This window comes from Bactrocera oleae, chromosome 4 (assembly GCF_042242935.1).
Source record: "Bactrocera oleae isolate idBacOlea1 chromosome 4, idBacOlea1, whole genome shotgun sequence".
NCBI lineage: Eukaryota > Metazoa > Arthropoda > Insecta > Diptera > Tephritidae > Bactrocera > Bactrocera oleae.
The window spans coordinates 5,450,620-5,466,385 of NC_091538.1; the positions used below are offsets into that span (position 1 = coordinate 5,450,620).

General features: G+C 36.4%; 1 protein-coding gene across 11 annotated transcripts in view; it reads left to right on the plus strand.

Moving 5' to 3' along the window:
• Window positions 1-15,766, plus strand: part of ATP8A (ATPase phospholipid transporting 8A1) — a 94,024-nt gene that overhangs the window by 53,316 nt on the left and 24,942 nt on the right. For 8 of the 11 annotated variants that reach the window (XM_014246713.3, XM_070108803.1, XM_036374657.2 and 5 more), the window contains 11 exons: window positions 10,377-10,497; window positions 11,199-11,382; window positions 11,463-11,623; window positions 11,989-12,186; window positions 12,269-12,546; window positions 13,119-13,231; window positions 13,318-13,539; window positions 13,609-14,370; window positions 14,439-14,636; window positions 14,725-15,330; window positions 15,458-15,711. In XM_014246713.3, the coding sequence (XP_014102188.2) occupies window positions 10,377-10,497; window positions 11,199-11,382; window positions 11,463-11,623; window positions 11,989-12,186; window positions 12,269-12,546; window positions 13,119-13,231; window positions 13,318-13,539; window positions 13,609-14,370; window positions 14,439-14,636; window positions 14,725-15,330; window positions 15,458-15,711 (3,097 nt within the window). Of the gene's footprint in view, window positions 1-292; window positions 1,242-6,726; window positions 7,593-10,376; window positions 10,498-11,198; window positions 11,383-11,462; window positions 11,624-11,988; window positions 12,187-12,268; window positions 12,547-13,118; window positions 13,232-13,317; window positions 13,540-13,608; window positions 14,371-14,438; window positions 14,637-14,724; window positions 15,331-15,457; window positions 15,712-15,766 lie in introns of those variants that run through there. The other 3 variants (XM_070108802.1, XM_070108801.1, XM_014246714.3) reach the window with 3 other exon arrangements.

Here is a 15,766-nt window from a genome sequence, read left to right on the forward strand (position 1 = left end):
ACAGTTCCAACAGATGACAAGCTTCTTGGAGAGAAAAGAATCTGTGCAAAATTTCTGAGCAAATTATTCTTGAGTTTACAACTCGTGCTTAAAGATACCTTAAATCCTTACTAGTTTTATCTTTCTGGGTGCCTAACTTATGTGAATATTGGGAAGTTGCTCAGAGTTCCTGAGTTACTAAAATTGTTAAGAAATATTTAAATTATTTAAACCAAATTCTTAACTTAAAAGTTGAATCCTTACGTTACTCATAATTTATGTAAATAATAAAATAATTTTAAACATGTGGCAGCACCTCTGTACATATTTGACTTACAAACTTCGAAAAGAAAACTGAAAACAAAAAGAAATAGTTTTACAAATGTTCTACAAAAGAAAAATAAACACGTTGACGGCTTCAAAAAATAATTGTGAGATTTTTTATTAAAGAGTTAAAAGAGATAAGAACAAATTTAAATTAGTTATAATACAAGACAGTGTTTTATTTTTAAAAAATGTCACAGAGTGACCAATTTCAAAGAACTTTCTGAAACCGTCAATTATTATTTATTATACACAAAAGTGCAGCTCAACACCACTAAAAATAATAACAAAAAATAAAAATAAATAAAAGTGATATTTTTGTGTAATAAAGACAATGGGAGATGACCCCGAAGGCAAACGCTCCACACAGCATAACAGTGCTGCAAATGGCACGTCCGGCAACATAAGTAGCAGCAGCAGAAACCCCAGCAGCATAAACGTGCCTCCTGAAACCGCAACGGACGACGATCGGGCCACAACAAGTCGCAATGCACAGCGAAATACAACACACGATAAACGGAACGAGCACAATATCAATCCGAATCGCATTTATAAATTCGGCAATCGTGTCCTGTATCGGGCCAATTCTATGGTCACAACCGCAACACAGTTGCCTAAAACATGTCTGCAAAAGTCCAACACCTGGTGTCTAGCACAGTGGTGTAAACTGAAACGTGCGGTGAACAAGAGACGACGTGTCGCCGATACACCCGAATCGCAGGTGATTTGTCAGCGTTGTCGCAAAACGTGTCGACGTCTTGACGAGGTGTTGCGAGTGCAAGAAACCTTGGCAGAGACAAAAATGGAGCTGCCGGTTGGTGCGCCGGTGGAGCAGGATACAACGGATTTTGTGCCAACGAAAAAGCGACCGGCCTTTCTATGCACCGCCTGCAAGCACAGTACAAACTGTCAAACTGAACGAAATGCGATATTCGTCTGTAAGTCTTAGCTCTAATTTTTATAATAACCTAATCTATATTACAACTTTGAGGTTATACCAGTTTAGGCAGTTGATCTTGGTCGGTCGGCCGGTCTCATCTACTTGTAAAAGAAGCGAAAAGCTGAAGTATAGAAAAATATTCAATCTTTTCCTGTGACCAATTAGTGCAGTCTCAAATCGCTTTGTCGTTATACGAGGGTCTTTTTGATACATTTTTAGCAGTAGTAGGGGCATCACAACGGACCGGCGTGCTTAGATGTTCAATTGGGACCATTGCGATTGTCCAATCTTTCAAAACATATTAAAAAATTGTGCTTTAAGCCACTTTTTAACCTGCACTAGGCATATCGAATACTCCGTAAAATTTTTGTTATTAAAAAGAGAGGAGGCTTGATGGTGTCAATACCTTTACATATTACAGTTTCAAAACTTTAAATTTTTTTTCTACATATAATTTTACAATTCTCTGTTTACAAAGCAAAGCGTATATTTAACTCAAAAGTAAACAAATTTCAAAGAGATAAAATTTTTGAAAGCACGCTCAGCTATATAAATACTCTTATACAAAATATACACTCATTTTTTAAATCGACTCTCTGCTCCGCAAACAAAATATAAATTTCTTTCGACTCGAAATAAATTTTTCTCTGCCTGGCAGTTTCTAAAAATGTGCTTGCGCTTGCTTAAGTGAGATAATTACATTTCTCTTCTCTCTTCTAATTTGTTTGTTTTGTTATTCTCTCTTTTCTTTCAATTTTTATCGACACTCATACGTATGAGTACTGACATTTCTCTCATACACTACCGTTAAGTAATCTTTCTCTTTCATTATTGTTAGATTTCTTAATTGTTTATTTTGTTGTGCTCTAGTTCTTCGCGTCCATGTGCTACCGCTGGTCAGCTCTTTTTCGTATTTTGTAGTAAATTTAGTTCCCACAATTACTACTAAGTTTTATTTTATTTAAGTGTCATTTGCTTTTATTATATTGATTTAGATTTTCTAATTTACTATTTTTGTTTTCTTTGCTTAATTTTTCTCTTTTGCTTGCGTGTTGATATTGAACTAAAGGCTAATGACTCACATGCTTTATGCATGTGCATTTATTATTCTATTTATTTTAAGACTTTTGCTATATGGATTTCAGTATTCATTATTTACTGAAAGAGCACTGAGTCGAGCGATGGTTAATATGTATCTGAAGTCCTCTTCATCGTTACTGTGTGTCCCAGAGATGCATTTGCTCTTTAGAAGCATATCTATAGGAGTTATTTTTGACTTAGAGACGGAAAATAGGTAAATAATTATGGATCAATTCCTCTGATGCCTATTTACAACATGTGTAGTGGTTTCGTCATTGATTCTAAAGTTTTAAGGAACACAATTTCCCTAAGCTGCCCTGGACCATTAAGCTCTTTTAAGGGTTGCATGAAGCAATGTGCCCTAGATGTACACCTCACGTCTTGGAATACTAGCAGCACAGGGCATACGTCAAAGGTACTTTGGGGTAGTGTTGGGTGATGGTGGAGAGATCAAATTGCTTCTAGTTTTAGGCGAGAGGGAACTTCTAAGATCCCATCTTCTGAAATTTGGTAAAGTGTTCCAAAGTTAGTGGTATTGGGTAACTGGTGTGAGAAAAACATGAGTTACTTTACCAAAAGTATTGAGTTGTTGAATAAAACTTAATTGGTTACTACGCGAAGGCATAATAGTCTTAATGATGGGCTAAGTACGGTCGCATGCGGTCTGGCGCTTCTGCGCGTCGCTTTTCAACCAACCAACCCATCTATAGACCTTTAACAATTATGTCGAACTTAATTTCTAGGAATACAGAACACAAGTCTGAGATTCAAGCGAACATAAACTGTCAATGATATTTTTCTTTGAGAGGTGGATTTATAGATTTAGGGATAGATAGAGACATATAAATAGGTCTGAGCTATAGACGTTGTGGGAATGCTCGGAGAATGAGATTGTTCGTAAACCACCGTTCGTTACAGATCCTAACTAAGTGTAAATTATTATTCCTTTTTTCTGCAAAAAATTTGGCTCAAAGCTAAGAAAGGCGTCTCATAGTCCCCTACAATTGTCGGATAACGTAAAATTGACAGGAAACAACAAGTGGCTTATAAAGCGGCAAAGAAAATAGATGACTAGTAAAGCAAACTAAGCACAAGTATTGAATTATTTTAAAAACTAGCAAATCTCCACAAAAAAAAAAAAAAATGCATGTACTTTCTTCTTGCTTCTAAGAATATCAAAATGGCCAAAGACATTGTGAATAGTAAATTTGTTATAAGAATGTATGAAGGAATGTAACTAAGAACAACATATTGAGAAACGCGTTGATTTAAAAAGGATATAATTCTCTTTCCTCAAAATTACAAAGAAAAAAATCTAAATTTCACAAAATACCGTTTTAGACATATTACCTGCACTCTCTGCATGCTACTTTCTCTGCGCGCCCATCAATAAAAGTCTGTTAGGTAAATTTGTACACAATATTTCATATTGACAGGACAATTACTATTTATTTACAACGAAAGAACGAACAAGGGCGCATAAATACAAAAAAAAAATTTTTTTCGGCGTATAACTACCTCTCGACACACACAAATACAGCGCGTGATTGTGATGGATATGCCTTTTGCCTTCCTTATGTCGCTGTGGAGAGAAAACACACAAACGCAGCTGAAGCGAAAGGAACAGGACCGCAGCAGGCACCAGCTGGCGAAGGTACGAAACGGAAAGGTACACGTACACACGCACTAAATTATGCTTACCTAAATGAGTGTGAGCATGTTGGTAAACAGCAGAATTGCGTCACACATACAAACAATAATAAATATTACGACATAATTTTACACAAAGGATATGCGAGTACTCGTGATTTTGCCGCGCTACTCGATGTTGTCTTGTTGTTTCAGTTGGCGCGTCGCTTTATTTGCGAAAGGACGCGTAAATGCCGTAACAAATACGTAATATCCGCGTGGGGCCAACACACGGCAAATGAACGTGCAGCAATTTGAATGTGCAGGATGTGTGGTGAGCGAGAGCGCGCGCGGTTTTGCGCAATAATAAGGATAACAACAAATACACAGTGTGTGTGTTTGTGCTTTATTTCGTGCCATAAACGGTGTGTGTATAACAGTGAGTGCCAAAGCGAAAGCTGGCTACGTTAAGCCACACAATACGCCAGTTTTCATTCCGTTGCAGTACCTTTTCGGTGTGTGTCCTGTGCGGTGGCTGTGTCGGACAGCAGCAGGATAATGTGAAAATGTTGAAAATTATGCTGAAATATTTGTAAAAATGCTTAGCAGTTTGTGATATGAATGCATTGCGGGTTATAACTGCTTAAATATATAATTAAGTGTTTTAATTGCAACACAATGGTGGTGTATTATCTGCTAAGAAAAATGTTTTAAGGTGTTAGCGATCAGGCTGCGACGCCAGGCCACTTACATACGCGTTGTCTGTGTGGTGATAAATCAATAGCAAGGCCAAGTATGTGACTTAGAAGCGATTATCCTTGCTGTGAGTTGCCAAATTGGCAAGTGGCTGTAATGCTGCAAACGTAAATATTTGCGAAAATCTCCACCAAAAAAAAAAAATAGTATGAAATGTGTCGAAAATTTCGTTGAAATTGCAGCTGTGTGAAACTTTAGTGTACATTTATTTGCTGTTTGTGCGCCGGGGCGTAGCCACCTGCTGAACGAGCGCCTACTTACAAGCAGCGTTACTACGCATTACATATAGCAGCTATATACAAGTATATGAATATGTAAAAATAAATTGTATTTGTGTGTTTTAGTGTAATATTCTATTTTAATTTCTATTTACTGTTCAAATATGGTCGAAAATGTGCACAGCTGTATGTTGCTGCGGCGCGCAAGTGTTACGAAAATAGTATGTGGCCTTCCACAACAGGATATGTGTGGCTAATTGGCGTTCTTCAGTGGCGTAAATTATTTATCAAGTGGTCATACTGAGGCAGTTTGCTCTGTTATATGAGCTAAAAATAGTTAAATGTATTAAAAAGTGGAAAGTGGCAAAAAAACCTGCGTTGTGCGTAAAATATATTGAATTGCGTGGGTAAAATGATAAAATAAATAAGAAATATTAAAAAGCGTTAAACAATTAAAACAAAACTAAACTATATGATATTGAAAATGTGTTAAAATACCGAAAATGCGTTTTTCTGCTTTGCTTCTTCTTCCTTTTTTACCTATCTTTGCTATTAGTTTAAAAAAAAAACTTTTTTGAAAAGTCGCACTTTTTCTTACCACATAAAATAATGGTTTTTTGTCTCAAAGTATTTTTCTGCTTACGAAATAACTATGATACTCCAAATCAATGCTATGCGCTTTACATACCCGGTACCTAATATATTAGTGAGCCTAGTTATTGCATTTTGAAATTTTGATTGTCTTAAGAAATGAAAGATACAAGTATTTCCATTTTTACTTAAAATGCACTGCTCAACCATTATTACATATAATCCACTAGCTCACTAATGCGTTCTTATACTTTGGTCGATAACTTCCTTGAATGTTTTGTGTACTCATGTTAGTTTGTAATATTGCTAGTAAAATTGTAAGTAGTTCTCGAAGAGTGCTAATTTAGTTACTAGAAATCTGCTACCGTCATTTCCAACCGAAGCGATCTTTTGAGTATCATATTTTTTATATATTTTTTACTTGAAAAATACTTAATATACTTTGATAGTTAATGCTTAGGCTAGCTTTAAGACCTCGCTCTCTATTTAAGCTGAACTTGTTAATGGCTTCTAGGAACTGCTTTTATCTAGCAAAAGATATTTTTGCATCTAGATTTTAGGCACTTTTTGGTCTATATAAAGAATAAAGACGAAAAAATGTGTTTTCCAGATCCACGTTGAGTGAAAAAGATGAAGTACGCGGTTCTTAAAATATCGTGGATGCTAACAAAAAGTAATAAGAGGCGAATTAGTTGATTCTTAGCTACTTTTAAATATATAAGAAAATCAGGTAAAATTTTGTCTTCATTTATCAGTTTCTGATATCAAGAAAAATAACGTTCCCTTTTCACTAGTGAAGAGAACGCGTGCCTGTTTTAATTTTTTTTATATCTTGGTTTTTAGTGGCGATCTAATTCAACACTTACGAGTGTGTAGACAATATTATGGGCGAATTCTATGTTTCTTAGTAACAATATGTCCGTCGAGACTGCAATAATAACACCGTAATGATTACTAATAATGATTATACATAATAATTACATATAATGATTACATATATAGATAACTTGTAATGATTACTTATAATGATTACTTGTAATGAGTACTTATAATGATTACTTGTAATGATTACTTATAATGATTACTTGTGATTGCTTGTAATTATTACTTATAATGATTACCTATCAAAAGGACACTTGTAATGATTACTTATAATACGACTAAAGATAATTTCCTAAAAGCAGTAAATAAATATAAAAAAGTCTCAATATATATAATTTCAAAAAGAGTGAAGCAAAGAAAACTAGTGTGCACGAAAAAAAAACGAAAAGAGTATTATCATCCATCCGTCCTGAATGAAATGTCAAAGGTCATGCGCTACTACACCAATCAGGTTTTAGAGCGAAAAAGAGAAGAAAGTGAACGTATAACAGAGAGTAAGAGAGTAAAAACTCGGAAATGAAAAAAGCAAGCAAGTGAAAAGAAGAGCGCGCTTAAAAACAAAATACAGTGAAGCAACAATTGTTCGGAAAACAAGGAAGAAAAGTAAACGAATAAATTCAGAGAACAAATCGAAGAAGAGAAAACTATAATAGAAGTAACAAAGAGTGCGAGAGCAAGGACTTTTACTTGTTTATAAAGCAAAACAATAAACAAAATAATCAGTATTTACTACAAAATAAGCTCTTACGCATACTGTTTGTATACAGTGTATGTATACATATACTGCGCGCGAAAACATAATACAACACAAACAAATACGCAACTCGCCAGCATATTAGTAACAGCACTCTTTTTCACAAACACTACCGTATATCACCCACAAGTTCGCATACAATCATTCAGCCTGGGTTTCGTTAAACGTAAAAGTTCCTCTGCGGAGAGTATCGCCTTTGCGTCGGTCGGTGAGTGCAACTACGGTGGGGCTGAAGGTGCTGCGGCTGCTGGTCCCTCGACATCAGCGTCGTGCTACGGAACGGGCCGGCGGAAAAGTAGCATTAGCGTTGTTGAGGAGGAGGCAACACGCCGTCAAAATCGTATACGCGAACGTGAACGTCAGGCGGAGGCGCGTCGTCGTCGACGCGACACAATGTCCTTTCGCAATGTGTATCGTGCGCTGCGTATGCGTTTAAGCAGTAAGCGAATTCCAATTTTCTTACAAACGCTAATAACATATATATATATTTTATGTTGTCATTTTGAATGGAATCCTTATCGCTAGCCCTCTTTGGGATTTGTTGTGTGCATTTATTGTATCAAGTTTCGTTTCAGATTGTTTTTTTTGATTTGGATTGGGGTTTTATATTTTCGTGTTTGTTTTGGTTCGCTCTGAGTTGTGTCTTAGTTAAGTAAGTTTTATCATAATTTTACGTGATCATTGCGACTGGGAAGAGGTTGCGATTGAAAAAACTCAACACTTCTGTCCCGCCTTTGTCGGATCAAGACTAAAATACCCCGTATCTCACACTTTAAGACATTTTGGTGAAATAGCGGAAATAGAAATAAGGTATCTAAGCGGTTTTGTGGTAGGCTTACGCCGCTTTGTCGAGAGCTAATATCAAACTCCTCAGATCTTATATCTGGTTTCACAAAGAACTCTGTTTAGTAGTCTAAGTGCGAACCCCCGCCATCTTGGCGGATCAGGCATCTAACCAAGCCTAACTTAACTTAAGACCTCATTATAATGTTCTTACGAAAATATTCATCGGCTTCGACGAGTGTTTGTAAAATCTAGTGTTTCTATTTGATGTTTCCACTTTGTCTATTTTCTAAGAAAATATTTAGATGTCTCTTGAGTTGATAAATTTAAAGCTCACATATGAAAGAGTAAAATTCATATTCTTCCAAACGGAATTTTTTGTGTAAATCCTTTTATTTTAACCCTTTCATAATGATGAGTTTGCGTTCTTCTCACTCATTTACCACAAATTGCATTTCCATTTGCTGAAGGTGATTTGCGACCGCATGCGTTAGAAAAGTAGCAAATTGGAATAATAGTAAAAACGGAATTTTTAAATCTTGCAAAAAGATATTAAAAGGTCATTATTGTAAGGATAACAAACGAAGCATAACCGCCAACGCTGCAAGGCAAGCCTTTAATGGACTTCCTGCGGACAAACGCTATGAAGGACATGCGATGAATAACTAGAACTGCAGCTAACTGTAATTTGTACTATTCTTAAACACGAAATGAATGAGAATGACGATGATAAGTGCACAAAAGCTCATAGTGTTTTGTTGTTGTAAAGTTAATGCAACATGGAATGCTTAAAGTGTACGTTGAGCCGGGTGAGAGAGAGAGGTGGTGAATTTGCGGGTAGTGCACTCACTCAACGCTTGAGGTTATGTCAGACAGTTGAGACATTTTGTGGGTTCGGATTTTTTTGTTAAGGCTATGTACGCGTGATGTATAATTTTTTGGTCATATTTTATTTTAGCTATAAATTTAACGTTACTGTAGAAGTCCGAAAGCGTACATTTATTTGATATGATCAAACATTTAATAATAAATTGTTAATCCAATGGCAAACACACACACATTTAGTGTTGAATGTACAGCTGGTTGCAGTAAAATCAGAAAATAAAAATAATAAACTTGTCTATATGTGCGAGAAACTGAAATTTATATTGAGTTAATCACATAACCTTAAAATTTCCACTACGTTACGTTACGCGTTCATTGTAGATTGAGTTTATATTTGAATATATGAAATTGCTGCGGTTTGTTGCATGTATAAATTTAGTTGAGACTTTAATAAACACATGCAGACACCTATATTTGTATATTCCTTGGTTGTATGTATATACGTGTATATTTTCCAATCATAAATCTTGTCGGGCAATAAAACATTTAGAAAAATATACAACCGCTGTGTATAAATTTTGTTTAGTTGGCATTGTGTGCTCAACATATGTCTAGTAGAAGTTCATAAATTTCGCATTTGTAAGGCTGACCGGATTTCGGCACACCTTCTGCCTGAAAGTCTGCAGACGCAACGGCAATGGCTTTATAGAAAAAAAATATATATAAGTACATATGCTTGCCATTTGTTTTGTTTAATATTATAATGAAATAAAGTCAGCATTATTAAAAAACTAGGTCATTCTATATGTGAAGCAAGATGAGAGCGAAACATTCGCATTTTATACCAATTTATACCAGTTGAGCGAATTTTTTGACTACAAAACTAGAAAAAGAAATATCCTTCGTAAGGTACTCAGACATTTGACAATTTCATTTTATTCAAGTATTTTTTATATACTCATGCCAATCTAATATTAGCTTTTTTCGGCACGCCAAGCGTTAGTGAGTAGTAAATCGAACACATAATACGAGTTACTCCGACATATTGGCAACACTTGTGTTTGCATATAGTAGCTGTCTTCGATATGCCAAGCGTAACTCTCCAGCGAATCGAACAAATTATACCAGATGCTAAAGTGGGCAGCAGTTGTGGTGTAACCCTGCGCTAACAAAACAAAACTTGGCAGCACTGCAGATAACGGCTATACCATTTTAATCCGGTATCCGCATTTTCGTCCCCACGAATTCAACTCGATAACTTTGTTGTCGCTTTTAACAGTAAGAATATTTCGACAAGAGAGCAACCAGCGAAAATAGCGAGTAGAGATATGGCGAATCGATAACGGCTAATCGACATTTATTTTGTATACATGACTCTCAATTAAAAATAATGCTCGCATACTGCCTCCTTGTCTCTTTCTTGTTAGTTGTAAAAGTGGTTTTTCAAATGCAGGTTCATTTACCTAGATTTATTTTGTTCTTATAAATTTTATTAAAATTGCTTTCTTATGTTTTAATATTTATTTATTTTTTTTGAAATCTATTATATTTTCTTAGCATATTTTCATAAATTCTAACAATTTATTTGACCAATTATTCTTATATTTCTTCGTAGACGATGAAGACCTCACTTCAACAGCGGCTGCGGCCGATGATACGGATAGACGAATAATATTTTTGAATCGACCGCAAATACAGAAGTTTTGCAACAATCACATATCAACTGCGAAATATAGGTGAGTTTTAAAATCGGTAATGATTCGAAATAATGCATTTTTATTAAAAAAAAAAATTAAAAAAAAAACGCCAAACTCAAGTTTGAGGAAAATAGAACTATAACTAGAAACTCTCTATTTTAAACATGACATGAAAGGAAGTGGCGTGTAGAAAGCGTCTACTACTATATTTATAGTGTTTGACCACCACATGCCACTACTCTAAGCCAATTAGCTAATGATAATTACTTAGTTAACAGTTCAATAATTCTAAAAATAAATAATTTTCATAAATTTACAAGTTAGCTGTTGAAAAACACAATGAATAAATAGTACAAATAGACAAAAGATAAAAACTCATATCAACTGCGTTTGCGTTGACGACACATAACGCATCTAACTTCTGGTTTTAAATCTCATTGTTGATGAGCTCAGCAGCTACTTCCCATATTTTAAATAATTTATTAATAACCAACAATGAACTCGTATGAACTCTTCGTGCATTTATTGATTTAGATTATTTTCTGTTACGCATTATTGGTGCGCCATGGCGTATGAGTAACTAATCAACTTTTTTTTAGCGCAAAAGCACAGCAAAGCTTTGGCTGTGTTTATGTTATATTATATATATAATTTATTAGTAATAGTTATCTATTAACCTCAAATATATATTTTTATTAATTTTTAATAATTTCTCTTCGCTTTCCTCTCTTTCTCTGCAGTTTTATAAGCTTTTTACCATCGTTCCTTTTTGAACAATTTAGACGTTATTCGAATTGTTTTTTCCTATTAATTGCATTATTACAACAAATTCCTGATGTCTCACCGACGGGTCGCTACACAACACTGGTACCGTTAATATTTATTTTATCTGTGAGCGGCATTAAGGAGATCGTCGAAGACATTGTGCGTAAATTTGTTAAAAAAATTTTAATGTTATGTTATAACAATTACTATGTGTTGTTGTTTTTTTTCTGGAAATGTAGAAACGGCATCGTGCGGATAATGAAATCAATCATCGTATGGTGGAGGTGTTACGAGATGGCGCTTGGACTTCGGTGCGATGGCGTGATATCGGTGTGGGAGATATTGTAAAAATACCCAATAATATATTCTTTCCCGCTGATATACTGTTGTTGTCGTCGAGGTGAGTAATCGATGTATTGTATTCAAATATTAGGTAGGGTATTATTGGCAGTCTAAACTTTATGAAGCTTTAAGCTCTGTCTGTATATAATTGAACTAGTCCCATAGTTTTTGAGATATCGGTCGAAATATTTTCACACATCCTCCACTCGCCAAGAAGCTGCTCATTTGTCGGCACCAGCGATATCGCAGCACTATAGCATATAGCTGCCATACAAACTGAGCGATCGGAATAAAGTGCTTGTATGAAAAGCTTTGTCATTTGACGAGCTATCATATTGTAGCTTCGGTGTAATGGACTCTTCCGACTTCTCTAATCTTCTACTTACCAATGTCTCATATTTTCATTACTATCTTTTAACACAGTGAACCGCAAGCGATGTGCTTCATCGAAACAGCAAATTTAGATGGTGAAACCAATCTAAAGATACGTCAGGGTGTGCCAGCAACTGCGAAATGTCTGGAAACTAAAGATCTGCTGCAGCTGGACGGCACCGTCGAATGCGAGCTGCCAAATCGACATTTGTACGAATTCAATGGCGTACTCAAGGATAATACTAAGCCGTAAGTTTTTACTAAAAAGTATTTGATGTTATAAATGCATAAATGTTTCTATTTCTCACTCTCTTTCTCTTAATCTCTGTAGCACCGTTGCTCTCGGCCCCGATCAGATATTGCAACGCGGCGCCGTTTTACGCAACACCGCCTGGATATTCGGCGTTGTCGTCTACACCGGACACGATACGAAACTTATGAAAAACTCTACCTCAGCGCCATTAAAACGCTCAACCGTCGACACAGTAACGAATACACAGATATTAATGCTCTTCGTTATATTGGTGGTTTTATCGTTGACCAGTGCGATATTGAACTTTTTCTGGACGCGCGATTATGCGAAAATTTTTTGGTATTTGGGCATAAGTGGTGAGTGTGAGAGAATTATTTTTAAGTGTTTTGGTTAGTGTAGAGTCCTTGAAAGAGGCTTAGCAGTGACAATTTATTTTGTAGGAAAGAAAAAATTTATCGAAATTCTCTCTTTATATCAAAAATTTGAATTGACATTTTGTTACAAAATGGCGGCTTTCCGGTCAATTTTCGGTATCAAAATTAAAAAAAAAGGTTAAATTTTCGACCAAAAATCTGAAGCGGAAATTTTGGAACATACATTACTAGATAATCTTACTGCTAGCTGCAGCTACAGTCAAATTTTTTATTGAATACGAGCGACAGTCTTCGAGTACCATCGTCACCTGATTTTAAAAATACAGTTTCGAGCAAAGCGTAATAAAAATTTTTTGTGCTTCGGCGGACAGCTCCAAACGTTTTTGAACTCAATATTTCATAATTTGAATAATGTTTTTTCTAGGCTAAAGTGTAGACTGGGCTAACCACTGAAATAATATAAATGTACATGAATATAAGCATTATATAATTTTATTAATTTTTAACAAATTGCAAATTTAAAAAAAAATTATAAATACTTTTTATAATTTCAGAGGACATCAAAAGTAAAAACGTTGGCTATAATTTATTGACATTCTTTATTCTCTACAATAATCTTATACCGATATCTTTACAAGTGACTTTGGAGTTAGTACGTTTTCTACAGGTAAGTTTCTTTACTTTAAATATCTGAATATTTTTGTTGTCAATTTTTTTCTCTAACCTTTTTTTTCCTACTATGTCTTATTCAAGGCCATCTTCATAAATTTTGACATACATATGTACTATGCGGAAACCGATACGCCGGCAATGGCGCGCACTTCGAATCTCAATGAGGAACTGGGCATGGTGAAGTATATATTCTCCGATAAGACCGGCACACTGACGCGCAATGTTATGGTGTTCAAAAAGTGTTCGGTGGCGCGTTATATGTACGAACCAGCCACTTCACCCGAGGACTCGACGATTGTGCAGGCAAGTCTTACAACCCACTTGTCATTTTATTGTAAAAAAGTATTCTGATAATAAAATTCTCAACCACAGAATTTACTCGGCCATCACAACACCGCGCCCATTATCAAAGAATTCCTCACATTACTCGCCGTTTGCCACACAGTAATACCGGAAAAATTCGAAGACGGTTCTATTATCTATCACGCCGCCAGTCCCGATGAGCGCGCCATTATCGAGGGTGCGCGCATGTTCGGCTACATCTTCGAATCACGCACACCACAATATGTAGAGATTAATGCACTCGGCACAATCGAACGCTACGAAATACTCAATGTACTCGAATTCACTTCGACGCGCAAGCGCATGTCGGTGATTGTGCGTGCGCCAACCGGTGAAATTAAACTCTATTGCAAAGGTGCCGATTCGGTGATTTATGAGCGTCTCTCACCCGATGGTCAAATGTATCGTGATGCCACTTTGCATCATTTGGAAGAGTTCGCTTCGGAGGGTTTGCGTACCTTGTGCTGTGCCGTTTCGGTGATACCCGAGGATGTATATAATGAGTGGAAGGAAACGTATCACAAGGCTTCGACGGCACTGCAGTATCGTGAGCGCAAAGTGGAGGATGCCTCCAATTTGATTGAGAACAATCTGATATTACTGGGTGCGACAGCAATTGAAGATAAACTGCAGGAGGGTGTACCAGAAACGATAGCCTCACTGCTGGAGGCGGGCATTTATATTTGGGTGTTGACGGGTGATAAGCAGGAGACAGCGATCAATATCGGCTACTCGTGCAAACTCATTTCACACTCAATGGATATAATTATACTCAATGAGGGTAGTTTAGATGTAAGTTGGTGGCTGGTGTTGCTTTATTATTTGTATAAGACTATAAAAATTTGTATATACCTTTACAGGCCACACGTGATATTATCCACCGACACGTGGACGAGCTGAAGAGCACTGATATGAAGGAGTGCAATGTGGCGCTGGTGATCGATGGACAAACGTTGAAGTATGCTTTAAGCTGTGATCTGAAGCAGGAATTTTTAGAACTCTGCTTGGTGTGTCGTGTGGTGATCTGTTGTCGCGTCTCACCAATGCAAAAGGCGGAGGTAAGTTGTCAAACATTCAACGACATACATACATTTCAAGCGTCATATTCTGCATATTCCTAATCGCTCTTACACACCTTTGCTATAGATCGTCGAATCCGTAACACAAGCCACTGGTGCCGTAACACTCGCCATCGGTGATGGCGCCAACGATGTGGCCATGATACAGAAATCTCATGTCGGTGTTGGTATTTCGGGCGTGGAAGGGCTGCAGGCAGCTTGCGCTTCCGACTATTCGATTGCACAATTTTGTTATTTGAAACGTTTGTTATTGGTGCATGGCGCCTGGAATTATAGTCGCATTACCAAATTGATACTATACAGTTTCTACAAGAATGTCTGCTTGTATGTGATTGAGCTGTGGTTCGCCATCTATTCGGGTTGGTCGGGTCAAATTCTCTTCGAGCGTTGGACTATCGGTTTATATAATGTTATGTTTACCGCTTTGCCGCCATTCGCATTGGGTCTCTTCGATAAAGTTTGTTCAGCGGAAACGATGTTGAAATATCCGCAATTGTATAAACCATCACAGGATGCGAAACTCTTCAACGTCAAAGTGTTTTGGGTGTGGATATTCAATGCGCTTTCGCATTCGGTATCGCTCTTCTGGCTGCCGATGTTGATGACGACGATGTCCGTGTGGCCTGACGGCAAAACAAGTGATTACCTCTTTTTGGGCAATATTGTGTACACGGTAAGTGTTGAAGCGAATGTCATGTTGCTTTAATGTTTTCTGTTTTTATATTTTGTTGTGTTTTTATATAGTTTAGTTAGTTTTACCTAAACTTTATATATATTTATGTTATTGCTCTCTTCACTAGTATGTCGTCGTAACAGTTTGTCTAAAAGCTGGCCTTATCACCAACTCATGGACCTGGATGACACACGCCTCCATTTGGGGCTCAATTGCTATGTGGTTCTTGTTCATGGTAATCTATAGTAACTTCTGGCCGACCATAATGCTGGCACCAATCTTTTTGGGCATGGATCGTATGGTGTTTTCAACGATCGTTTTCTGGCTAGGTCTCTTGCTCATACCTATAACGACGCTTTTGCCGGATATTCTATTTACAATGTAAGTTATATACTTAATTGTATTTTTATTTGTAATTTTCTAATAAATTTTCTTA